Genomic DNA, 25458 nt, shown 5'->3' on the forward strand with positions numbered 1-25458 from the left:
AGGAATACAAGTCTATGGTCTAATCACTGATGTTAAAGAGGTTAAAATTGATCAGTTCCATGAAGCCCTACATCTTCTAGAACTAACACCAAAAAAAAGATGTCACATTCATCGTAGAGGATTAGAATGCTTAAGGAGGAAATCAAAAGATAATTAGAATAATAGGCAAGTTTGGCCTTGGAATACAAAATAAAGCATGAGATCAACAGTCTTGTTAAGATAACTTGATGGTCATAGTAAACGCTTTTTAAAAAGTTTTTACATAGTTTATTTTTGTTCTGATGAAAAATCCATACTATTTTCACAGATAAACATCATCCATATGCCTTTTATTTTTGTCAGCACTGACATCTGCCTTTGCAGCATCCCTGACTTTTTTCATTCTCTTCTTGTGTTCCTTTCAATGCTTTCTTGATATCTTTTTTCTTCTCAAACAGGCCATGTCTTTCAAGTCTGTGCTGTGTTTCATTTTTCTTTGCATAGTCAAGGGAATCATACCATGCCAAAGCCTGCTGTTTTGCTACCACCAAAATGGGTTTTGAATCCAAAGACAAAAATGGTATCTGGAGTTGTCTTGTACATCTTGGCCAGTTTTTCTCGAATTTCAGTCTTAGGCACAGTGGCTTTTCTAAGATGAAGGACATTTATAACCATCTGTTTATGAAGAAGAAGTCTATTTGTTAGGAACTTATTGGGTCTGATGGTTACAGTGTCATTGACTTGTAGAGCAAGGTTTCTGGCTAGTTTCAACATTGGAGTAGACAAGAGGCCCAGGAAATGGGCTGAGAAGAGAGTCAAAAGCTGAACCAAAGGATGGCATGGATGCAAGATGGATGGTGTCCAGACTCTTTTTTCAACAATCTAAAAGGCAACTCTACACATGGATATCACCAGATAGTCAATATCAAAATCAGATTGATTATATACTTTGTAGCAAAAAGTGGAGAAACTCTATACAGACAGTTAAAACAAGACCTGGAGCCAACTGTGGCTCACATCCTGAGTTTCTTATGGCAAAGTTAGACTTTAATTGAAGAAAGTAGGGAAAACCATGAAGTAGAAGTGATGGATAGATTTAAGGGATTGGATCTTAGAGAGAATGCCTGAACAATTACAGACAGAAGTTTGCAATATTGTACAGGAGGCAGCAACAAAAAAAATTCCAAAGATTAAAAGGCAAGAAAGAAAGCAAAATGGCTATCTGATGAGCTTTACAAATAGCTGAGGAAAAAGGAAAGCAAAAGGTAAAGAAGAAAAAAAAAAAGCTATATCTAACTGAATGCAGAATTCCAGAGAGTAGCAAGGAGAGATAAGGCTTTCTTAAATGAACACTGCAGAGAAGTAGAAGAAAACAACAGAATGGGAAAAATAAGAGATCTCTTCAAGAAAATTAGAGATATCAAAGGAAAAGTTTCATGCAAAAAAATAGGCATGATAAAAGCCAAAAATGGTAGGGATTTAACAGAAGTAGAAGAGATTAAGAAGAGTTGGCAAGACTATACAAAAGAACTATACAAGAAACACCTTAACATCACCCATAACCACAATTGTGTGGTTATTGATCTAGTGCCAGACATCCTGCAGAATGAAGTTGAGTGGGCCTTAGGAAACACTGCTAACAATAAGGCTAGTGGAGGTGATAGAATTCCAGCTGAGCTACTTAAAATCCTAAAATATGCTGTTAAAGTACTGCATTTATTATGCCAGCAAATTTGGAAAACCCAACAGTAACCACTGGATTGGAAAAGATCAATTTATGTCCCAGTCTCAAGAAAGAGCAATGCCAAAGAATCTTCAAATTACTGAACAACTGTACTCATTTCACATGCCAGAAAGATTATGCTTAAGATTCTGCATGCTACGCTTCAGCAATATCAGTAATATGTGAACTGAGAATTACCAGAAGAGCAGGTTGGTTTTCAAAGAGGCAGAAGAGCCAAAGACCAAATTGCCAGTATTTGCTGGATTATGGAGTAAGCAAGGGAGTTCTAGAAAAACTTCTATTTTTGTTTCATTGACTACACTAAAGCTTTTGACTGCATGGATAACAACGAAATGTGGCAAGTCTTCAAAGAGATGGGAATACTAGATCATCTTACTTGTCTCCTTGAGGAACCTATATGCAGACCAATAAGCAACAGTTAGAACTGAACATTGAACAACTGATTGGTTTAAAATTGGAAAAGAAGTATGCCAAGGCTATAGATTGTCAGCTTACTTATTTAACTTATATGCAGAGTACGTGATGCAAAATGCCAGGCTGGAGAAATCAAAAGCCATAATTGAGGTTGCCAGAAGAAATATCAATAATCTCAGATATGCAGATGATACTACATTGAGAGAAGAACATGAAGAAGAATAAATCTTACTGATGAGTGTGAAAGAAGTGTTGAAAGAAGAGAGTGTAAAAGCTGACTTGAAACTTAACATCAAACAACCCCTAAGTTATTGGCAACTGGTCCTATCACTTCCTGGCAAATAGAGGGAGAAAAAATAGATGCAGGGTCAGATTTTATATTCCTGGGTTCAAAAATCACTGCAAACAGCAAGTGCAGTCATGAAATTAAAAGATGTTTGGTCCTGGGAAGGAAAGCTATGGCAAATCTGGATGGATGGCATACTAAAAAACAGAGACATTATTTTGCCAACAAAGGTCCATATTAGTCAAAGGTATGGTTTTTCCATTAGCAGTGTAGGGCTGTGAGAGTTAGATTATAAGGAAAGCTGAGTGCCACAGAATCAATGCTTTCACATTGTGGTACTGGAAAAAACTTTTGGTAGTTCCTTGGACAACAAGGAGATCAAATCAATACTTAAAGAATTAATTCAGACAATTCACTGGAAGGTCAAATATTGAAGCTGAAGCTTAAAAACATTGGCCGCAGGGGCAGCTAGGTGGCGCAGTGGATAGAGCACCGGCCCTGGAGTCAGGAGTACCTGAGTTCAAATCCGGCCTCAGACACTTAACACTTACTAGCTGTGTGACCCTGGGCAAGTCACTTAACCCCAATTGCCTCACTAAAAACAAACAAAAAAAACAACAACAACCAAAAAAAAAAAAAAACAACATTGGCCGCATAATAAAAAGACAGGACTCATTGGAAAAGACTGAGGGGTTGGGAAAAATTGAAGGCAAATGGAAATGGGGAACAGCATAGGATGAAATGGATAGGAAGTGTCATGGAAGCAATGAACATGAGCTTGGGCAGACATCAAGAAGTAAAGGATGGTTATAAATGCCTGAGGGTTATAGGTCATGGGGCCACAAAGAGTCAGATATATTTAAACAACAAAATGACCACTTGTGACATTATATTCTTTTGGTAGAAGACAACCTTAAACAGTTCATTCTTACAAAGTTTTTTCCCATTGCTCAGGGTAGGCCAAAAGTCACAATGCATAACTATTTTATTTTATTTTATTTTTTTTGGTGGGGCGATGAGGATTAAGTGACTTGTCCAGGGTCACACAGCTAGTAAGTGTCAAGTGTTGGAGACCAGATTTGAACTCAGGTCCTCCTGAATTTAGGGCCAATGCTCCATCCACTGCACCACCTAACTGCTCCATAACAACTTTTTGAAAATTATTTTTTCTTTATTTTTTGCCATTTACGAGATTTGATTTTTTCACTGGTAAATTCATTTCATATATATACTGTATATGATGCTATGGTATTATAAATAAAAAACAAAAAATAAAGGCATTATTAAATATTGAAATCCCTTCATGACTTTTGCCCCACCCTGTATTTAACTTTTTATGTTTCTTGTGCCTTCTGTGTTTATATTTCAAAATTTCCATTCAGCTTTGGTCTTTTCATCAGGAATCCTTGGAAGTCCTCTGTTTCATTGAAGGTCTATTTTTTCCTCCTGTAGGTCTACAACTGATCTTTCTGGGCATGTTATTTTTGCAATGTCTTTTGCCTTTTGGAATATTACATTCCATGCTCTCTACTCTTTTATACTGGTAGCTGATAAATCTTATGTGATCATGACTATGGTTCTTCAGTACTTGAGAATTTTCTTGCTGGCTACTTATGGGATTTTTTTTTCCTTGACCTGGAAGCTCTGGACTTTGACTATGATGCTCCTGAGAGTTTTCACTTTGGAGTTTCTTTAAAGAGGTGACTGATGAATTCTTTTCTATTTTCACCTTGCCCTCTTGTTCTAACAGATCTGGGCAGCTTTGTTTATTATCTTGAAATATGCTATCCAGACCTTTTTTTTTTTTTGCGGGGCAAGTGACTTGCCCAGGCTCACACAGCTAGTAAGTGTCAAGTGTCTAAGGCTGGATTTGAACTCGGGTCCTCCTGAATCCAGGGCTGATGCTTTATCTACTGCATCACCTAGCTGCCCCTCCCCCCAGACTCCTTTTAAAAATTATCTTTGTTCCATTTTCCAGATCAATTGCTTTTTGATGTGAGACATCTTACATTTTCTTCTATTTTTTCAATCTTTTTTTTTTTTCAGGGCAATGAGGGTTAAGTGACTTGGTCACACAGCTAGCAAGTGTCAAGTGTCTGAGGCCACAGTTGAACTCAGGCCCTCCTGAATTCAGGGCTGGTGCTTTATCCATTGCACCCCCTAGCTGCCCCTATTTTTTCAATCTTTTGACTTTATCTTAATAGTTCTCTTCCTCTCCTACAGTCATTAATTTAACTCTATTTAGTTCATTCTAATTTTCAAGGTGTCTGATATGTGGGTAAGGTCTTATACCTCTTATGCTTAGCTGCTAAATTCTCTTTCCAATTCTCTCCTCCTTGCCTCTCATTTCTTTTCCAATTTTTTCCTTCAGCGTTCTCACTTAATTTATAATAGTTTAAAACCACAAGAAACGTCTTGCTTCATGTATTCTAGAGAGACTCTAATTGATTTTGTGATCAAACCATGTTTTTTTTTCTTTTTTTGAGACTTTACTTGTAGAATTATCTTCCTCTTCTGTTACTGTAACTTGGGTATCCCTGGCATCATAATGGTGCTTAATCTTTTTTTGTTTGCTCATTTTCCCAGCTTTACTTTCCAGATTAGGATTTTGTATTAGGGCTTGGCTCTGCTCACTTCTGGTGAGACTATCATGGTTTTGAATAGTTCTGGCCTTTTTTATCTGTTGTTCTGCTGCAGGGTTCAGAGCAACCATGCTTTGGTCCATACTTCAGCCTTGACTTTGCCTCAAATCTGCCCCTAAGATCCCCTCTCCTGGGTTACAGAGTCAGAGTTGTGGCCCTTTTCTGCTCCAGGAATATGGTTTTGAGATTCCCTCTCTTGGGTAGAACAAAAGCATTATGTGCCTGTGCTAGGGAAATGAGTCTTAGATTGTCTAGTGATAGACCCGGGACCCCTGTGGCATGGGGCTATCTTCCAAGTCTTATATTACTACCTCAAGGGATTGCCTGGAAAGTGCTGAGGCCCTGTTCTTTGTAGGAGAGTAAGTCCAACCTGGGTTAGAGAAGTAGACCTAGATTCAGGGCCTGAGTCTGAGTTCTTAACCTCCCTGTTTTGTTACTGGGGTCTGGCTCTGTGATTCAAGGCCACCTCTGTTCAGAGTTCTTGTCCTGGTCACTTGCCTGTGGGTTGAACCTGTTTTGGAAAGATGACCGTCTCTGATCTCTTCCTAGATTTTTGTTCACTATTCAATCTTGTACTTGAGATCTTTGTTCATATAGCCATTAGGAGAGTTAGGCTGCACTCTGTCTTCCTATTCCACCAGCTTGGCTAGTTCAAACCATTATAGCAATGTGGTTTTTAAGGCACTTATCAAGAAATACCTGATCTGGGGCAGCTAGGTGACACAGTGGATAGAGCACCTGCCCTGGAGTCAGGAGTACCTGAGTTCAAATCTGGCCTCAAAACACTGACACTTACTAGCTGTGTGACCCTGGGCAAGTCACTTAACCCCAATTGCCTCACCAAAAAAAAAAAAAGAAAAAGAAAAGAAAAGAAATACCTGATCAGAAAAACCTGGAAAGACTTACTTGAACTGATGCAAAGTAAACAGAACCAGGAGAACACTGTACACACAGTAACAACAATATTGTATGATGTTCAACTGTGATTGACTTAGTTCTTCTCAGCAATACAATGATCCAAGACAATTCCAAAAGACACACAATAGAAAACATTATCTACATACAGAGAAAGAACTGATGGGGTCTTAATGCAGATCAAAGCATACTATTTTTGTTTTATTTATTTTTTGGCAGCTTTTCCTTTTGTTCTGTTTCTTCTTTCACAATATGACTAATACAGAAATAAGTTCTACATAATTGCACACATATAACCTATATCAAATTGCTTACCTTGTAAGGAGGAAAAGAAAAAGTTTAGAACTCAAAGTTTTATTTTAAAAAAATGAATGTTAAAATTGTCTTCAAATGTAATTGGAAAACAATACTATTGAAAAGAAGTACCTGAACACTTCTTCGTACCTTGATAGGTTTTCTCCATGAGATCTGTGACTAAGCTTCCTCAGAGAAAGCTAGGAAGATCTTTGGACAATGCATATGCAGTCTATGGCCTTCCAAATTTGGTAGGTCCTGAGAACTCAGTCACCTACACTCAGATTAGGTCTTAAAATATTTAAGAAAGAGGCGAAAAGCATAAAAGGGGGTGAAGATAAATTATTTTGAAGCTGTAATTTTAGCAGGTTACTATCTGAGATAAATTTGAGATCTTTGAGATAAATCTTAGGGGAGAATTCTTCCAATATGTAAGGAAAGGAGAATAGGCCCACGTGGGTGAGTTGAGCTTGCTCTCATAGGGAAGAAAGAACAAGGCCTTTGAAGAAAGTGATGTTGAAAAGAACAATTTCCAAATCTCTGTTCATACTACCCCCACCCTAAAGAGAAAGAATAGGCTTAGGCCCGTCCAGGGCACAAGATCTTTTCTTCAAGTCAATATGATGTAGGATAAAGAAAATGTAATTTGGAGCCAAGGGACTAGCCTAGGTTAAAACATTGAACTTCCCAGTTTGTTTCCCGATCTGTAAAATGGTGAAGTAGATGGAAGAGACTAAATGACCTTTTGGCTACCTTCCAAATCTAAATGCATAAACGTATGCTGTAGTAGCACAGGTTTCTTAAGACATGTTTCTTTTAACTTCAGGCCTTGTAAGAAGTTCCAAAGGCACGTCTAATCAATAAATAAACCATCCTTTTCCATTTGACCCCCAAGGTTGTGAGGATCAAATGAAATATTTATAAAGTGCTTAGCACGGTACCTAGCCTATGTTAGGCCCTGTATTAATGTCAGATACTATTATTCCTCATTTAATTTTTAACCATTTCTGGGTGATGCATAAAATTAAGGAGTCCAAAGCATGCACTCAGGACGGAAGTAGAATGCTCCAGCTATTCCTAAATAATACAAAATAAAAACCGACATTCACAGAGCGCTTCAAAGTGTTTGGAAAGGTTTTTCTATTATCGAATTTGAACCTCACAACAACCCTGAGGTTGGCTGGTTATTATAATCATTTCCATTTTGCAGAGGAGGAGCTGGAGGATGAGAGCCCTTCAGTGACTTTCCCAGGGTCACCCGGTATCCGAACCTTTCAAGGAAGTCTAACTACCAGGCCAGCCGGCTACACACACCCCAGCCACGCTCCGCCTTCTTACGCCTCGGTAACAGACATCGGGGTCCCGCCCACGACGGTTCTCGCGAGATTAGGCACATTCAGGGATGGTCGTACTTTCCTAGCGTCCATTCCCTCGCTTTCCTGGCCCTTCGGCTACTCTGTGTGTCGAGGGCCCTTTCCGTGTACACGGTAAGCGATATAGAGTCTGGAACTTGTGGGGTTCGCTTTGCGCCCTCCTAGACACCTCAGCTCTCCCTTTCCCCACACTACACCACGCCTCGCCGCGCCGGCACTCCCCTCGGGCAGGCGCCAGAAAACTACAGCGCAGGCGCCACAGAACCGAGCGATCAGGGGTGGGGTTGGGAGAGCGGGCGGGGCGGGAGAAGTAGCTTCCCGCGGTGCGCAGGCGCCCGCTCTGGGAGCGATTTCAGCGCAGGCGCACGCGGGGTCGGTGTGGAGAAGACCTTCAGCTTTGCCCTGGTGAAGAGAGTGGCTCCTCGGTTAGAGGTGAGGAGGCCGCGGGCTCGTGTGCCACGCAGGCCGGCCCGAGACTAGGGGTACGGGCCTGGGGATTGGGGTGGAATACGACGAGGAGGCAGGAATTGACGGGGGAGGAGAAGGGACCGCTTTGTAACTGTGAGAGCGGCGCCTTGGGGGCGGGGAAGCGCCGGAATGGGGGAGTGGTGCGAGGGAGGGAGCGAGCGAAGGTAGGGGTTTTGTGTCAAGGCGGAGGGGGCAGGGCAGGACTGGGCGGGCGAGCAAGCTGGCGGGCGGGCGGCTGCGGGGGGTGGGGGTGGGATCCGCCTCTTCTCGTCCTCGGTCTGAATGTCTGGAGTGCCTATCGCGAGCCTCCGAACGTGCCCGGGAGCGTGCTTGGGGGGTGGGGGGTAGGGGGGGGGGTCTGTCACCTGCTCCGGGAACTTGGCGCCTGGACCCCCGCTGAGGGCCCGTGGGAGGAGCCGTGGCCGCGCCGGCGCCCTTGGGTCCTCGCGTCTTAGTTCCCGAGCTCCTTTAATAAAGAGAAATGATGACAATATTCGAAGGAAGTTTTACCCCTGGAATGCTAAAGCTCCCTCATAGATAAGCTGTTTAAAGTTCAAAGGAGGATGCTTTCTGTACAAACTCCAAAAGAGTAACCCGAGAGGTGGGAAATCCCTTCTCTTCCATTTTAATTGCTGTCGGACCTTGGACTAATCAGTCCAAGAGTCCTTCAGAGCCTGCGTCCTCTTCTGTAAAATAAGGCTGATGAACACTTGGACTAAGTATCTCAGAGTTGACGTAAATAAGCTAATGTACGGAAAGCGCTTTACATCTGTATACACATGAGCTGCTTTTATAAGTGGCCTTTTTTTTTCCGGCTAAGTTAAAATATTGTAAATGCCATTAATAACTTAACATTTGGGGAAAATTACATTGGACCAAGCAGAGTAAAGATCAAAAAAAACTTAGAGACTAAATCGTAAAATTTGCCCATAGTATTTGGGAGAAGTTTTGAAGCAAATGAAAAATTAAAATGCTTTGTAGGAGTAAGTTAGACTGTCTCCTAAAAAAAAAAATTATAAAGACCCTAGTATGGTCTTATTTAAAAGATAAAATTGCCCTAGAAGTATAATATGAAATTCTATATTTCAGGACAATGAAGTATATGCTATTTAGTGGTGTTGATAGAGATAGTTCATTGCCTATTTTTGAACTGGTTGACCATTTTTTTAAACAATGTATCATTTTTTCAATATTAAATAACTAGCAAAAGGCTAGGTTTGAGATTGAATAGGATCTTAATTTATTTTACCTTGAGTACAAAAATTGTCCAGGTACCTAGACTGCCTTCTGGAACACCACTATGTCTCCTAATGATAATTACAAGTTTGGCTAAGTGTACAGTTTGACATAGTTCTCCACTTGATTGATTTAGTCTCTTAAATCTGAGTGTCAGGAAATTCAGAACCTACTGTAGGAGTAGATTTCTTATCTATAAAGAGGGTGGAGGAACGTCTGTCTCACAAATGCAATGTCTTCTGTGAGAACTTGACAAAAGATCTTAATGGCAAGTGATGCATATTTCACAGTAAAGGTGAAAGCTCAGGGCACTTTGTACTTTTGAAGTATTTAGTCTCTAACTTTGCACCATTTTTATCTTGGATCAGAAAGGTTTTTGGCCACACAGATTACTTTGTAGTAAGAAGTCCTAAGCCTGGTTCCAGAACTCCATTTTTAGTGGATATATTCAATTATAGGATAATTCCTTTTTTAAGAACTGAATTTGCAAGGTTGTGATGACTTTGTCCCCTTTTGAAGGTTTTATAAAAACCATTTCCCTACTGTGTTTTTTATTTATTTTATTGTTATCTTTTGTCTTTACATCCCAGTCATTTCCAACCTCTTATACCTCAAGGTTGACTTGTGACAGTGAAAAACACTTCTGCAACAGCATTCAATAAGAAACCCTGTCTGATATTTTATACAATATTCTGTCTTAGTAGTCCACCTCTGCTATGGAGGTATGTTCGGTATCTCTTTTCCAAGGCCAGTCATTGGTTTTTTCATTATTTGAGATTCACCTTCCTTTTGGAAATTTTTTTCATTTACCTTAATGTAGTTGTTAGGCATATTCACTTTTTTCTGCTTGTTTTGCTCTGCATCTAAAATGGTTTTTACCTCAACTTTTATATCAGTCCTAAGAGAGGTTTTTATCTATAGAGGGGTTTTTTTGCATATTGTTAAAAAAATATTAGGAATTATTGTTCTATTTCTGGTTGTATTTAAAAGAAGAGAGTTCTTTTATGTTCTATCAAGAGCACCTCTGAATGTTATGAGAATGCTCTTATTTTTCTTCATCTGGAAAACAGATGACAGACACTCCCTTATAAACAATAGAATGATAATCTAGGATTTTTTTATAATTGTGTCAATTAATGGATAACAAAATTTAATTTAAATTCGGGAATGTTACCAAGTTTTTCACTGTAGTATTGTGTTATTGCAGGTCTGTATGCAAACATCTTTCTTGTTGCTCAGTTCTAATTCAGTCAGGTTAAACATTGAAATCTGGAGTATGCCTAAACAGTAGACAAACTTCAAGATTCTTAGACTAAAAACTTTTTTTTTATATAAAGGATAGTCATCAATTTGACTTTTGCTTTTCTTGCCTTAATGAGATAGCACTACCCCTTTTATTGGACAAGGTAATGAAGGAACTATTCTACTTATGTTAAATTATTCTATTTTTTTGTTTCTGTTTTTCTCAGAAGAAATGTGTGACACACCAACTTACTGTGACTTAGGAAAGGCTGCCAAAGATGTCTTCAACAAAGGATATGGTATGTATGCTGTGATTGAATTTTAGTTCCTTTGCTTGTAAAATGATGTTAATGTTTAACTGGTTTTATATTATTTAGAGAGATAAATAATAGATTTATGTTAAAACTCTGCCCAGGGTCACATAGCTAGTAAGTGTCAAGTGTCCGAGGCCAGATTTGAACTCAGGTCCTCCTGAATCCAGGGCCGGTGCTTTATCCACTGCACCACCTAGCTGTACATCCCCCACTCTCCCACCCCCATATTCTTGTTAAACAGTGCAAGAGACTGACAACTAAATAATCAAATATCATATTTACCCATAATTACAGAATTTGAGAATTGGAATGGACCTTAGTAGTCATTGGGTCCAACCCATACCCCCAAAAGAATCCAAATTACGATATCCCTAACAAATGGTCATCCATCCTTTGCTTGAAGACCTCCATTGAGAGGGAATCCACTATATCCCCAAGTAGCCAGTTGTATTTTTGAAGAGTTCTAATTGTTAGTCAGTTTTCCTGACATTGAGATTAAATTGCCTCTTTACAGTTTATGCTTGCATGTAGTTTTTCCTCCCAAGGGCCAATCAAATAAATCTAATACCTCTTCCACATGACAGCTCTTCATATACTTAAACAGCCATTATTCTAACCCTACTCAGTCTTTTCTTCTTCAGGCTAGATATCCCTGTTCCTTTACCCAATCCATATACAGAATGGGTTCAAGGTCCATCACTTTCCTAGTTGCCCTCAAGCTTTTCAGTGCCTTTCCTGAGTAAGTGACACTCACAAAACCATTTATTTATCTGGTGCAATGAATAGAAATGCCAGGCCCAGAATCAGGAAGACTAATCTTCCTGAGTTCAAATCTGGCCTCAGACACTAGCTTTATGACCCCAGGCAAGTCACTTAACCCTGTTGGCCTCAGTTTCCTCATCTGTTAAATGAGTTGGAGAAGGAAATGGCAAACCACTCCAGTATCTATGCCAAGAAAACCCCAAATGAGATCACAAAGAGTCAAACATGACTGGATAACAATTTATGTAGGAATCTCGGTGACTGAAAAATCTTTTTCAATTGAATTGTGCTGGTGTTATTTTCCTCCAATGAACATATTATGACTATGCAGTAACTTTTATGAAACTTAGCCATCATTTTTAGCTTGCGTTTAGGTGTATATGTCAGCCAAATGTTTTTCCATCATGCTCAGTTCTCTCTCATAATGTGGCAGAAGTATTTTCTCATCTTTATGAATAGCTAGGCTAATTCTCTTCCTAGTCTTGTAAAGTTGCTTTTGAGTTACCGGGTTATAATTAAGATTATTATGGAGCTAACCATATTAGATTGTAGCACATATAGCTTTTTAAAAATGCCTTCTAATTTAAAAAAATATTATAACTTTCATTTTTTAATAATATGGTTTGTTGTTTTTTTTTAATTTCAGGGTTTGGTATGGTTAAGATAGATCTTAGAACCAAGTCCTGCAGTGGAGTGGTGAGTACTTGAGCAGTTTCCCTAAAGGAACTTTTAATGTTTTTTTATCATTTTCCACATTTTTATAGATGTTTCTTTTCCATATTGACCCTTTTTTTAAAAAAAACTTTTATTGCAATTCCTTAAAACAGTTGTGTGATTTTAAAAATAAGGCATGTCCTGTTTCTAATGGTGAGTACCACTTGTTTTGGATACTGTCTCTTTGTTTTAGCACTTTGGTTCATCTTCAGAGATTGAGCTAAGGGTAGTTGAAGTGTGTTTTGTGCACTTTGGTCTTTTCGCCTAGTCAGTCTTGATTTCCATGATCATCCCTACTTATTTAATTTTTCATCTAATAAGCATTTGTTTTCTCTCCCATACTTCACCTTTCATTTAAAAGAAAACTTTGTACAAATAAGCATAATTAAGCAAAACAAATTCCCATGTTTGCTACAAAAATACATACCTCATTCTGCATCTTGAATCTCATTACATATCTTCTGGAATTACAGTTGGTTATTGCATTGATCCAAGGATCCTAAGTCTTTCAGAGTTGTTTTGTTTGTCTTTACAAAGTTGTGGTTTTATAAATTATTCTCCTAATTCTGCTTACTTCACGCTTATCAATTCCTACAAGTTTTATCAAGATTCTTTAAACCACATCCCCTTCCATAGAATACTATAGCATTCCATTACATTCATAATTTGTTCATTCTTTTCCCAATTTATGGGCATTCCCTTCATTTCCAGTTCTTAGTTCTTTGCCACTACAAAAAAGAACTTTAAATGGATTCTTTTTCTTTGCTGTCATTGGATTTGGGCCTAGTATAAGTATCACTAAGTCAGAGGATATGCACAATTTACTGACTTTTTGGGCATAGTTCCAAATTGTTTTACAGAATGACTATGCCAATTCATAGCTCCATCAAGAGTGCATTAATATGCCTATTTTCCCATAGTCTCTTTAACATGTGTCCTTGTGCATCTTTGTCAATATGATGAATATGAGGTGAAATTTCAGAGTTGCTTTAGTTTGTATTTTACAATCATTAGTGATTTTGAACACATTTTCATATATGTAACAGTTGATAACTTGGATGTCATCCTTTAAGAACTGCCTCTTCATATCCTTTAACCATTTGTCAATTAGAGAATGGTTCTTATTCCTTAAAACTTGAATTAATTTTATATGTGTGTGTGTATTAGAAATTAAAACTTTATCAGAGAAACTTGGAACACATTTTTCCCCCAAGTTAACTATATCTCTTCTAAACCTAACAATACTATTTAAACAATTAAGCATAGGGATAAGGAGAGAAATTTTTAAAATATATATATATATCATATCTTTAAAAAGAGCCTTTTCAATCTGTCAACAAGACAGATGGTAGGTATCCTATCGCAGGGTCAAAATCATATGAATGTATTCACTTTTAATTTAACTGAAAACTTAGAATTTACTTACATACTTCATTAAAGTTTTAGTGTCCTTCACTTTTACAAATTGATTCATTTAACCTTTTGTGATTAGTTGACAAAAACTTAGAAATAAAATACAAGGCCAGACTATCCAAGGGCCTAATGGATGCTCATAAAAGCTTTTTATTAGAAATTATGAGCATAGAAAGGTTTTGTTGGTTTACTTTTAAGGGCACCTTAGCCGTTAATTTCATTCAAGAGAATTCCAGGCAGTATAAAAAATTTCCAGCCTACCTTTTTCCTTTATCTTCACTGTCAGCCTCTCTTGCATGGCCTTCAGGACCTCTGTAAATCAGTGCAGCCATCATTATTGGACATTATGATGTGGTTAGAAAAGAGGATTAGAGTTGAAAGACTTGGCTTCTTCCATTAATGGCTTTGGTAGTAGTGACTCTTTGATCTTGTATTGGCACTGACATTCTGTCTTAATATTTCCATCTGTTAAATAAGGATAAATACCTGCTTCATGGGGATAGCATGTATTCATGAACATTTTATATATGTGATTCGTTAGAGTAAGCCATTTATATGGAAAATATTACTGTTTTTCCATTTGGATTTTTCTTTTTTTTTAAGGTGTATAAGATTTTGTATTAAATTATAATGTTTTTAAAAGGTGGGGACCTGTAGAGGTAGCTTTCATGTTCAGAAAAATCACAAAACTTTAAAATTTTATCTTTTCATGCGGCTGTGGTTTGGGATTATTCATCCAGCTGGTAAGAATAAAGAGTGTGCTTATGTGCTTGACTTTTTATTCCTTATGTATGTTTTTTGTCTGATAATATGCCTTTTTTCATCATAGCTATCAAAATTCCACAAGATGGCCATCCCTTTCATTTTTCTAGAGCTAGAAAATGATATTTTGATATTTTCATCATACAAATAACCCATCTGTGTTACAGTAATATTTTTGTGATTGTGATGCTAACTAGCATGCAATATAGAACCAAAAAAGTCTAGCATATTTTTAAAGCATGCTACTAATATTTTACTGATATAAAACATATTAGGCACTTATACAGAAACTTAAACAATTTTATCTCTGTATTTCAACCTGTTTAAAACTCAAGTACTATGTGAACCACAGCTCTCTTAGAGCTATGATTTTTCTAAATGAGAAATAATCAGAAGTAAAAAGGAATTTTGGAAGATAGGAGCAAATTATCTTGATAGCTGAAATTTCCTTGACAATGTAATAATTTTAAAATTTATATTGACACTTGTTATCAAGATTTCATATTTATAGTTACAAAAATGAAATACTTTATGCTAGTGTCCAGTGGAAAAATAGAATTGTCCCATTAAAAGATTAAAGTGTGATAATTTTTAACTAGGGTTTGACCTAACTGTGCTTCATGAACTTTTCCTCTGAAAGAGTTCTGCTCTGTGTTGATAAGTATATCATAACTGTCTAGTCATGTTTCTCTGGCATTCAAGGCATAGCCTGTTTAACTAGCATTAGATAGCAGGATGTTTGCTAATGGGAGGAAGCAAACCTATAAGCACTGAAGTGGAACCATGGAGAATTAATTGGCAGTACTTTAGAGTTGTTTTCCCTGAGAAGGCCTATCAGCAGTTTGTTCCTGATAGTTTACATATTAATGGTGATAAATTTTGACTCTTTAATTGATATTTTAGGATAAATAGGGCAGATGCTTTTCATTGCACTTAATTGAAAATACTAGAAATATTGCAAATTGTCATTTCTGGAAAAAAAATTAGAATTCTGACTCATTCATTAGTGGTAGTTTGAGAAGTATAGTATAGAACTAGGTAATCGTTTTCATTTAATATTGACGTGAATTACTACAAATTTCACTATGAAGTAGTGAGGTAGTTAATATAACAAAGAATTGGACATTTTAAAAATATAATTTCTTCTAAGACCCAAATGTCAAAAACTTAAGTGTTCAAAATACATTGATTTCTTTTTATGGGGTAACTTTTCATTCAACAAATATTAAGTAACAACTAAGCATAAAGCTAATATAAGCGTGCTGAACACAATTCCTGCACTTAAGTAGTTTTATGTAGTACTAGTATATAGGCGGCCAAAAAAAATGAATGTTAGAGAACCATAATGATTGATGGGTATCTAAAAATGATTAAAAAGGGGCAGCTAAGTGTTGCAGTGGGTAAAGCATTGCCCTTGGATTCAGGAGGACCTGAGTTCAAATCCAGCCTCAGACACTTGACACTTAATAGCTGTGTGACCCTGGGCAAGTCACTTAACCCTCATTGCCTCGCAACAAACAAACAAAAAAATAAAAATGATTATTCAACATTTGCAAAAAAAAAAAAAGGAAAGGAAATTTATAGATTAAAGTTGCTACAGAAATAGAATAATCATTCAAGGTACTGGGCTATTAAAATAGTGAACTTTTATAGTTTCTGAACAATATAGTGGTAATACTTTCTAAAATTAATTTAATTTGCTATGTTAATTCTGAAATTGTTACCTAATTTCTCATTTTCACCAGGAATTTTCCACATCTGGTCATTCATACACTGACACAGGTAAAGCTTCGGGTAATTTGGAAACGAAGTACAAGATCTGTGACTATGGGCTTACCTTCGTTCAAAAATGGAACACAGACAATACCTTGGGGACAGAAATCAGCATGGAGGATAAAGTAAGAGGAGAGATTAGAAGTTTATTTTTGAAGTTTAAGTATATCTTGCAAATTGAGTGTTGAACAAACCAGAAAATGTGTTCTTTCCTGCATGTTATAACTTGTCTAGTATCTTTTCTTTTTCACTTTCCATACAAATTGATCCTACCATGAAGTGAGGGAAGTGAGGCTTGTGCAGTGATGTTAAGGAAACACCCTGTAAGATTAGTGGCATTAAACTCAAATAGAAATGGGACAGCATATTCACTTAGAAAACCATAAATTAACATTCTCTTTGTTGTACTGTATTTTTATTACATTTTAATGTTTCAGAACTTGGGAGCTATGCAGGTGGTAGGTTTGAGAACTCTGCTGTGCAGTGTTAAACTATCTCATTACTTCTTCTTTGTGAAGTATTAGTACCCATTCTGTTCTAGATCTGAATGAGCCTTTCAGAAAAATTCTATTAGATTATATAACCCTTTCAGTCATTTAGTCAATCAGATGTTTAATTCAGTGTCAAATATATGTAAGGGACTTTTTCACTATCTTTAAAAAAAGGCATTTTTGAAATTTGTTAATATTTCCTTATGTTGACTTAAATGTTACTGTAACATTTAAACGTTAGGGTAAGATGTTCAAATTAATTTTTAGCACTAGAACTGTAGTCCTTTAAAAATTCTTGAAATTCTTGGGCCCCCGACTTTAAAAAAAAATTGTTATAGATAGATTTTTATCCTAAGTGTATTTGTTGTATTGGGATTTGACCTTTTTTTATTGGCATGGGTGAAGAACTTTGTTGAGGGGGGAAATGCTGCTTTGGTTATATAATGTTGCAATAGATTTTGTATTGTGAATTCCCTTCTCCTTAGACATAAAGTTAGAAGGTCCTTAAAATTGACTTCTTGAGTACAGAGTTTTGGTAATATTAAATGTTTCTATCTTTTTCAGTTGGCTGAAGGTTTGAAGGTGACTCTTGACACCATATTTGTACCAAACACAGGGTAATTATATATTTATGATTTTACAGAGTATCCTTTGTGGTCAAGGGGGCATAGGAGAATAGGCAAATAACCTGAAAGAGATATTCTAGGTGGAGGAGATACTATGGAGGATATGTTGAAGATGAAAACTAATAATAGGACTTGAGAACGTTGAATATGAAAATTGAAAAGTGGATCACAAATTTATTAAAATGCCAAAGTGGGGGGTAGTTGGTAGGAAATGTTTATGATACATGGTAACCTAACATTACATAGCTATTTTCCCAAACTGTATTCTTGAAAGTTAGACAGAATAGTGTAGTAGATAGTGCTGACCTTGAGGTTAGCAAGACATAAGTTCTAGTGCTTCCTCTGACATCTACTAGCCATGTGACCCTAAGTAAGTTACTTGAACTTCAGTGCTCTCAGGCAATACTCCAAGATTATTAATTGCAAAACAGTTGCTGATCTGTACTAGTAGGATGTTTCCTCACTGAGAGTTCTTTTTACCAATAAAATCACAAGTATGGGCCCCCCCAAATCTGTGAATTAACTGAAGACTTGGAAAAGAAAGTTCTTTCCTCAAAAGTCTTTGGCAGGCACTGTCAAAAGGTTCAACATCAGAATTCGATGTTTTTATCAATGAAAATAACGTTTAAGAAGATGTATTACCATTTGTTATAACCCCAAAATAAGGACCCCTGGGTTTTTTCCCTGTTGACCTTCAGTTGAAATCTCCTTATATGTGTCTTCTTTTGCTATTAGAATGGAAACTTAAGAGCAGGGTCTGTCTTGCTTTTCTGTTTATATCCTTACTGCATTACACATCATAGACACTTAAGTGATTTCATTTATTCATTACCATTTGGTTCTTTAACTGAAAAGTTTTTTATTAAGGAGGTAGACTGTTGGGAAACCAGGATTTGATTCCAATTTATGCCACTAATTTGCTTTCTTGAGCAAGATTCACTGTGTCTCAGTTTTCTCATCAGTAGTTTGTGAGTACTATTGTTCCCTATATATCTAACTGGGGTGCTTTGAGAATGAATTGGATAACTTCCTGACAGAAAGGTGATAGACTTGAGGTATAGGCATATGTTTTTCTTTATTTTTTTTAAAGTAATAAACATTTTTATTTATAGTTTGGGGTTCCAATTTCTATTCCTCCTTCCCCCTCCCTGAGGTGGTAAGCAATCAGATATTGGTTATACATGTATGATTATGTAGAACATATTAATCATTTTGTATCAGAAAACTTGAATTTTAAAAAATGAAAGAAATTGGAAAATAGCATGCTTCAGTCTGTGATCCATCAATATCAGTTCTTTGGCGGTGGATAGTATGTTTTATCAATAGTCCTTTGGGATTGTCTTCAGGAATATATTTTCTAACATAGAAATTGGTTTTGTATGGCTATGCGTATTTGTTGTAAGAGTTCTAGTTGTCTTTTTTTTTAATTTCAGTTTGGAGAGCAGAGGGGGTAATGGGGGTGGGGGCTAGTGATAGCATTACAAAAAAGAGAAAGGGATGAAAGTTATTGTAGCACTTAAAAATGCATAAAAGATAAGCAAATCTGGAGAAATACAGGCATATAAAATCGGCTTTCTCTTCTAAGTTGTATGTGGAAGTGGTCTTTTCTTTTTTGATGTTTAAGTTTAGAGGTGTTTTTTTTTTCAAGTTAAAAGAAAATCAACTAGATGGTAAATATGCAAAGACAGTATTCCATGGAGAAAGGTGCTAACGTAAATATAGCAGCTGTAATAACAGATAAAGTTCTTTTGTATTCTTCCTTTTATGCTCAAAGGGAATGACCTGGAGTTAGATGAATCTCATAGAGCCCTTATTAGAGTAGAGACATGAATATTTGTGTGAATGAAATAACTTCATTATAGGTTAGTAACTTCAAAATGCTTAGAAGGTGTTACATTTGTGGCATTTGGAAACATTTAAAGAAGTTGGGCACCTGTCATGTATCCTAAAATACCATGATTTATAAATGAATTCACCAGAATAGCTTCTCAGTCCCTCAACTTCTGTGCTTCAGTTCTATTTGTGAAATTGGTGATAATGCGGCCCATCATTTGGATCTACAATAATAGCTGTTAAAAAATGTCAAGTTCTTACTACTAATAAATATTAAGATATTAAGATGTATACAACGCACATCAGTAAAGGAAACTTTCAGTTTGGAGTTTGATGCTGTAAAGATCTATAATTAGGATTACCAACTAAACAAATATTGTAGCTGGGAAGAATAAAAATAAATGTTTCTCCTTACAGGAAGAAGAGTGGGAAATTAAAGGCCTCCTATAAACGGGATTGTTTCGCTCTTGGTGGAAATGTTGACATTGATTTTTCTGGACCGACCATCTATGGCTGGGCTGTATTGGCTTATGAAGGATGGCTTGCTGGCTATCAGATGAGTTTTGACACAGCCAAATCCAAACTATCTCAGAATAATTTTGCCCTGGGTTATAAAGCTGTTGATTTCCAGTTGCACACACATGTGTGAGTATTGACAGTTCACTATTATATGACAGAACAGGACACTTAAAAGTTAATGTCACTTGGTATATTGGATAGGGAGAAGTGAGCAGAATGAGCAAAAGCACAGATATGGTAAAGGCCAGGCCATGTTTAGGAAACAGTGACCAGTTTCTGGGCATTGTATAGGAAATGGAATATAAGGAGAAGCTTAAATTGGAGCCAGACTGTGGAGAATGCTGTTTCTTTTAAAGCTGTACTTTTACCTTTTGATTTTGTTATGCATTGACAGTTTGTCTGCTGTGAACCTTGGTTTTTTAGAGTCCATGGATTCTAGGAAAATGCAAAAGATAGGTAGAATCAGTTTTCTTTGGACACAGTTGAATTGTCTAGGAAATGTCACATGGAATTTTTCTGCGAAGCTTAGTCAGCCTAAATTAACCTGCTCACTTGAGCAATTAGATGATTTTAGCTCATTTATTAACATTTGAGTTAGGTATAAGTTTATTTATTGAATTTGGTTGTTCACTTTAGGAGTCATTGATTTATATAAGAAGTTGCAAAATGGGGTCCTAATTTATAGTGTGAGCATTTTTTTCTCAATCATGTAAGAAAACCTAAGCAAGACTGGATTTTTATATATCTTTTCTCTGGATTGTAAAAACAGGAATGATGGCACTGAATTTGGAGGGTCAATCTACCAAAAGGTTAATGAGAAGATTGAAACATCAATAAATCTTGCTTGGACAGCTGGCAGTAACAACACTCGTTTTGGCATTGCTGCTAAGTACAAGCTGGATCAAAAAACTTCTTTATCTGTAAGAATGAATGCCTGAATGGCATTCTGCTCTTGATTTCTTTCCCTCTCTGGACCTTAGTGTTTACTTCTTTGTAAAATAAGAGTTTGAATTCTGATTCCTCAGGCTCTTTTGAATTGTAAAATTCTCTAATTCTCAGGTGGTGGTGGTGAGTGAGACTACATCACTGTTTACTTTGTTGCTACTATTTTGTAGCAAAATAGTTTTCAGTAATAATAATAGGCATAAAAATTGCTTACATTTCAAGGTTATAAAGCATTTCATATGTAATTATGGCAGTTAGCATTTATATTATTATATATTATATACAGTACATATATATATACACATACTTATATGTTTTATATATTTATATATTTGTAAAGCACTTTGCTACCTTAATCTAATTTTGTCCTCATAACAACTCTGAGAAATATGCGTTGATGCTATCCCTATTTTAAAGATGATGAAAGAGAGGCAGAGATTAAGTGATTTACTAAAGGTCACATAGCTAGTAAGTGCCTTAGGTCAGATTTGAATCAGGTTCTTTCTCACTTCAAGGACCAACACTTCATTCACTACACTACTTAGCTGCCTATTATCTTATTTTATACATTGTTGTCTTATGATAGGGCACATGCTATCTTCCCCATTTTAAATATGCGGAAACAGGCACAGGCAGATTTAAGTAATTTGTTTTAAATACCAAGTTGTGAATCATAAATTTTACAATGTACAATGTATATCGTATACAGTGAAACATTAAATGATTTTAATTCACATACTAACTTGATAATCTCTGAACTGCTATTTACCTTATATGGCATCTTAGAAAAAAATATTTTTAAGGATTTACCATCTATTCCCATCTTTCATTCACTAAAGAAAGACTGGTAGCACCTCCAGTTGGCAGTGCTTCATGTCAGTAATTAGTTCAGGACACTATATATGCATATATGTCTGAAAATAATAAAACTGCCTTTCTATTAAAAAAATCTATAATTCAGATTTTATAAGAATTGAGTCTCCTGTTTCAGTAAGAAAGCAGCATGGCATAATGGGTAGAAATCCATACAGAATCAAGAAAAATTGGTTCAAGTCTTGGCCTCTGATCCACACAACGTGTGCTACCCTGGACAAATTACTTAACCTCTAAGTGCCATAGGCAACTCTCTATGACTTTAAATTGCAGAGTGGTACTAGTATGCGTTGATAAAAGGGAGTTTCCTGTGCCAATGAAATCCCAGGTCTGGTTCAGAATTTCTTTTGATGTGAATTAGTCTGATTTGTGCTTATTATTTGAGTGATTGGATAACCAGGTTTTACAGTTACACCCTGCATAAAATTTAATATTTTGGAAACTTCATGTTTCTAGGTTAGGAGTTCTCAAAGTTTTGGGTCCCAGGACCCTTTACACTTTAAAAAATTATTGAGGACCCCAAACTGTTTATGTTTGTGTGGGCTATGTCTATGTATATTTACAGCATTAGAAATTAAAAGTGATAATTTTCAAAATACTTATTCTTTTTAAAAATAGACCCATTACATGATTTGTAACTTTTCCAAACTTAAGAGCAGTGAGAAGTGGCATTGTTCTAAATATTTTTGTAAATCTCTTTAAAGTCTGGCTTAATAGAAGATAGGCTGGACTCTCATATTTGTTGATGTTATTTTAGTAGAAGTATATGAAGAAATCCAGTATCACACATTTCTCCCTGGAAAAGGGAGAAATAAGTTACTAGGCAAATATTATCTTAGTATTATTATGATAAGATAGGTAGATGGTACAGTGGATAGAGTGTTGGGCCTGAAGTCAGGAAGACTCACCTTCCTCAGTTCAAATCTGGCCTCAGATACTTGCTTTCTGTGCAGTCCTGGGCAAGTCACTTAATCTTTTTTGCTTCAGTTCCTCATCTGTAAAATGAGCTGGAATAGGAAATGGCAAACCACTCCAGTATCTTGGCCAAGAACATCCCAAAAGGGGTCACAAAGAGTCGGACATGACTGAGCAACAACAAATTTTTTCAACAAACTAAACTGTTTTGACCTCAAGGAAGTACTGATTCCCAAAGGTCTCTCATTTTGAGAACTACTGTTCTAGGTTACTTGGTAACCTCTCAATAATAATTATAATAGCTTATGTTTTTCTGGGGCTTAGTAATAATAGAAACATTTTTACATACATGTCTTCATAATAGTCTTGGTAAAGTAGGTGGGATAGATAGAATTATTGTTACTTTACAGAAAAGGAGCTAATTATTTTGTCCAAGGTGATGTAGCTAGTAAATGACAGGGCCTGATCTTCAATCTAGTTCTCTTGACTCATAGTCTAGCATCAGTTTTACAATATTGTATTACCTTTTGCTCATAGTACATGCTAGATAAATTTACCAAATCAGGCATAGTACTTTGTATATTAGGTATATGCTAAGTATTTTTTGAATGAATGTTAACAGTGTTCTAAATAGCACCTTATTATACTACTTACTTAGAATGTTAACATTTTTAGTGAGTGAGGTACTTGGTATAATGTAATATTTTCTCATTTACTTTTAAGTATGAATTGAGATTGTTTATCAGGTTCAAAAAATTTGAATCTGTACAAAAGATAAATTGGGAACTATAAGTAGGTAATAAGTCAACATATTTAGTGAATAACTACTACAAAATTAAGGTAATGTCAAAACATAAGTATCAAGAAAATACCTTTAATCATAAAAATTTGAGATCTTTGAACCGGTTTCTGGGTAACTCTAGGAACTAATATTATAGTAATACCATAGGTATCATTTAAATGAAATCATAGAAATTAACCTTTTTATCTTTTTTTTTTTTTTTTTGGTGAGGCAATTGGGGTTAAGTGACTTGCCCAGGGTCACACAGCTAGTAAGTGTCAAGTATCTGAGGCCAGATTTGAGCTCAGGTACTCCTGAATCCAGGGCTGGTGCTTTATCCACTGCGACACCTAGCTGCCCCTTGCCTTTTTATCTCTTAAGCTTTGAATATCAATAGTTATAAGTTGTTTCCTAAAGTGCTTCTGACATCTGGAGAATATAGATAGAAGTACCAGTGATGATTACCTCCATGTGAAAAAACTTTTTTGTCTCTTAATTTTAGGGTAAAGTGAATAATGCCAGCCTTATTGGACTTGGTTATACTCAGACACTCAGAGCAGGTAAGTAAACTGGGTGTTAATGGAAGGAAGATTGGCAGGGAGGGCGTGATAAATAACTTTTCATTTTAAGGCTAGAATATATTAATTTGCAGTAGTCATTAAAACAGAAAGCAAAAATATTGTTATAAAAATTCTGGTTTTAGTTTTGTTCACACACAAAAGATAGTGTCTCTAAGCATAAACCTAAAAAATCCATACTTTTTTTCTAATTGTACCATTAATCAGACTACTGAATTAAGTAGATCATAGGTTAGATTTGAAATGCACTTGTCTAAAATTTAGATTTTTTTTTAAGTAATATGTGATTGTGTTTTTTCTTTGCAGGTGTAAAATTAACGCTTTCAGCTTTAATTGATGGGAAAAACTTCAATGCAGGAGGTCATAAGGTTGGGTTGGGATTTGAATTGGAAGCTTAATATAGTTTTTAAGTAAAGTATCAGATCTATCCCTGGAAATGAAGAGAAATGAACCCACTCTGTTTTGGCCTTAATATTCTTCTGTGAAATTTCAACAATGTGAACTTTTTATTCTTCCAAAGAATTGTTGTAGCGCCACCACGCTGAAGTGAGATTTTTGAGTCTATTATAAGAGAGAGATACTTGAAGGCATGCATGGAAGTTGTAACGTTTGTGCCACATTTCAGTTCAGTTTCTCAGTGTTATTTTAAATTTGTTCTTCAACGACAGTGTAGTGTCATGTTATAAAGGAAATAACCTGATCCTCCAGTTTGTACATCACGTCCTGCATGTCCTACACCACTTTTTCATGACCTTTTATCAAATTGGTCTCTGTGCTATAGTGAAAGCTTTGGTTTTGCATCAGAGTAAAATAAATTCATCACATTTGGAACATAATTGCTTCTATGTGTTGCTAGTGATGGTTTACTTGAATGATACAAATATTTTGGTATGAATGGTAGTTTGGGTGGGGTTTGTATAAAGATTTAATATATTCAAGATACTTAGCCAAAAATTGTTAAACTGTTGTTTCTTATTTCTTCCAACCAGCTACTTGCCTCACCTTCTTTATTGCTTAAAATATTCAGCCTGAGAGGTAATCAGAAGACTGCTCTCAGCTCCACTTTTCTTAGATCTGCTCAGAAAAACATTTTGATTGTGATTTCCACAGTTAGAGTTATGTAGGAAGTGTTGAAGGCTGCCAAGAACTTAATAGAGAGGATGAGGAGATAGAAGCAAAACGATACAGATTCACAGTGGGGGGGGGGGGACTTAAGAGACATGCATGAGATGTGAGTAGAACTATCAAAAAGATCACAGAAAAGAGGTACTGGCATCTTTTCTAAAAAATTGTAACTTCAATTCAAGATTGACAGATTGAGGGCAGAAGTGTTAAATTGAAAGTACAGATGAAAGCTATTACAGACTTTAAGTTTTTTTGAGCAAGTAATTGTGTTTTCTGGTAATGATTTAATTTATACAAGTAGAATTAATTTTTAACAGAGGATAGTCCTGTTAATAGAACTTATAGCAGGGGGCAGCTAGGTGGCGCAGTGGATAGAGCACCAGCCCTGGAGTCAGGAGTACCTGAGTTCAAATCCGGCCTCAGACACTTAATACTTACTAG

The 25458-nt window shown here is 36.2% G+C and overlaps 1 protein-coding gene and 1 pseudogene across 10 annotated transcripts; both read left to right on the forward strand.

Annotated features, from left to right (window-relative positions):
• Nucleotides 1–1359: 1359 nt before the first annotated feature.
• On the forward strand, nt 1360–8127 carry LOC122739254 (annotated as a pseudogene).
• Nucleotides 7644–24728, forward strand: VDAC3 (voltage dependent anion channel 3). 10 transcript variants are annotated; one of them, XM_043985636.1, is made up of 10 exons: nt 7644–7761; nt 10821–10892; nt 12316–12365; nt 14537–14539; nt 16304–16456; nt 17387–17439; nt 19699–19926; nt 20570–20720; nt 23817–23874; nt 24199–24728. In XM_043985636.1, exons 2-10 carry the CDS (start codon nt 10826–10828, stop codon nt 24288–24290), a joined length of 855 nt encoding a protein of 284 aa, XP_043841571.1. In that variant the 5' UTR covers nt 7644–7761; nt 10821–10825; the 3' UTR covers nt 24291–24728. The 10 variants fall into 10 exon arrangements, with proteins under 10 accessions (XP_043841571.1, XP_043841576.1, XP_043841578.1 ...); XM_043985638.1 differs by having other exon boundaries at nt 7739–7761; nt 10824–10892; XM_043985634.1 differs by lacking the exon at nt 7644–7761 and adding an exon at nt 7950–8079.
• The last annotated feature ends 730 nt before the right edge of the window (nt 24729–25458 follow it).

Source organism: Dromiciops gliroides, chromosome 2 (genome assembly GCF_019393635.1).
Source record: "Dromiciops gliroides isolate mDroGli1 chromosome 2, mDroGli1.pri, whole genome shotgun sequence".
Lineage (NCBI taxonomy): Eukaryota > Metazoa > Chordata > Mammalia > Microbiotheria > Microbiotheriidae > Dromiciops > Dromiciops gliroides.

What these genes read in the sequence shown, in the direction of transcription:
- VDAC3 (XM_043985636.1), top strand. Translation starts at nt 10,826, where the DNA reads ATGTGTGACACACCAACTTACTGTGACTTAGGAAAGGCTGCCAAAGAT. An exon ending in TTCCAGTTGCACACACATGT is followed by an intron (nt 19,927 to 20,569) that starts GTGAGTATTGAC and finishes TTGTAAAAACAG; the next exon opens with GAATGATGGCACTGAATTTG. An exon ending in TACTCAGACACTCAGAGCAG is followed by an intron (nt 23,875 to 24,198) that starts GTAAGTAAACTG and finishes TTTTCTTTGCAG; the next exon opens with GTGTAAAATTAACGCTTTCA.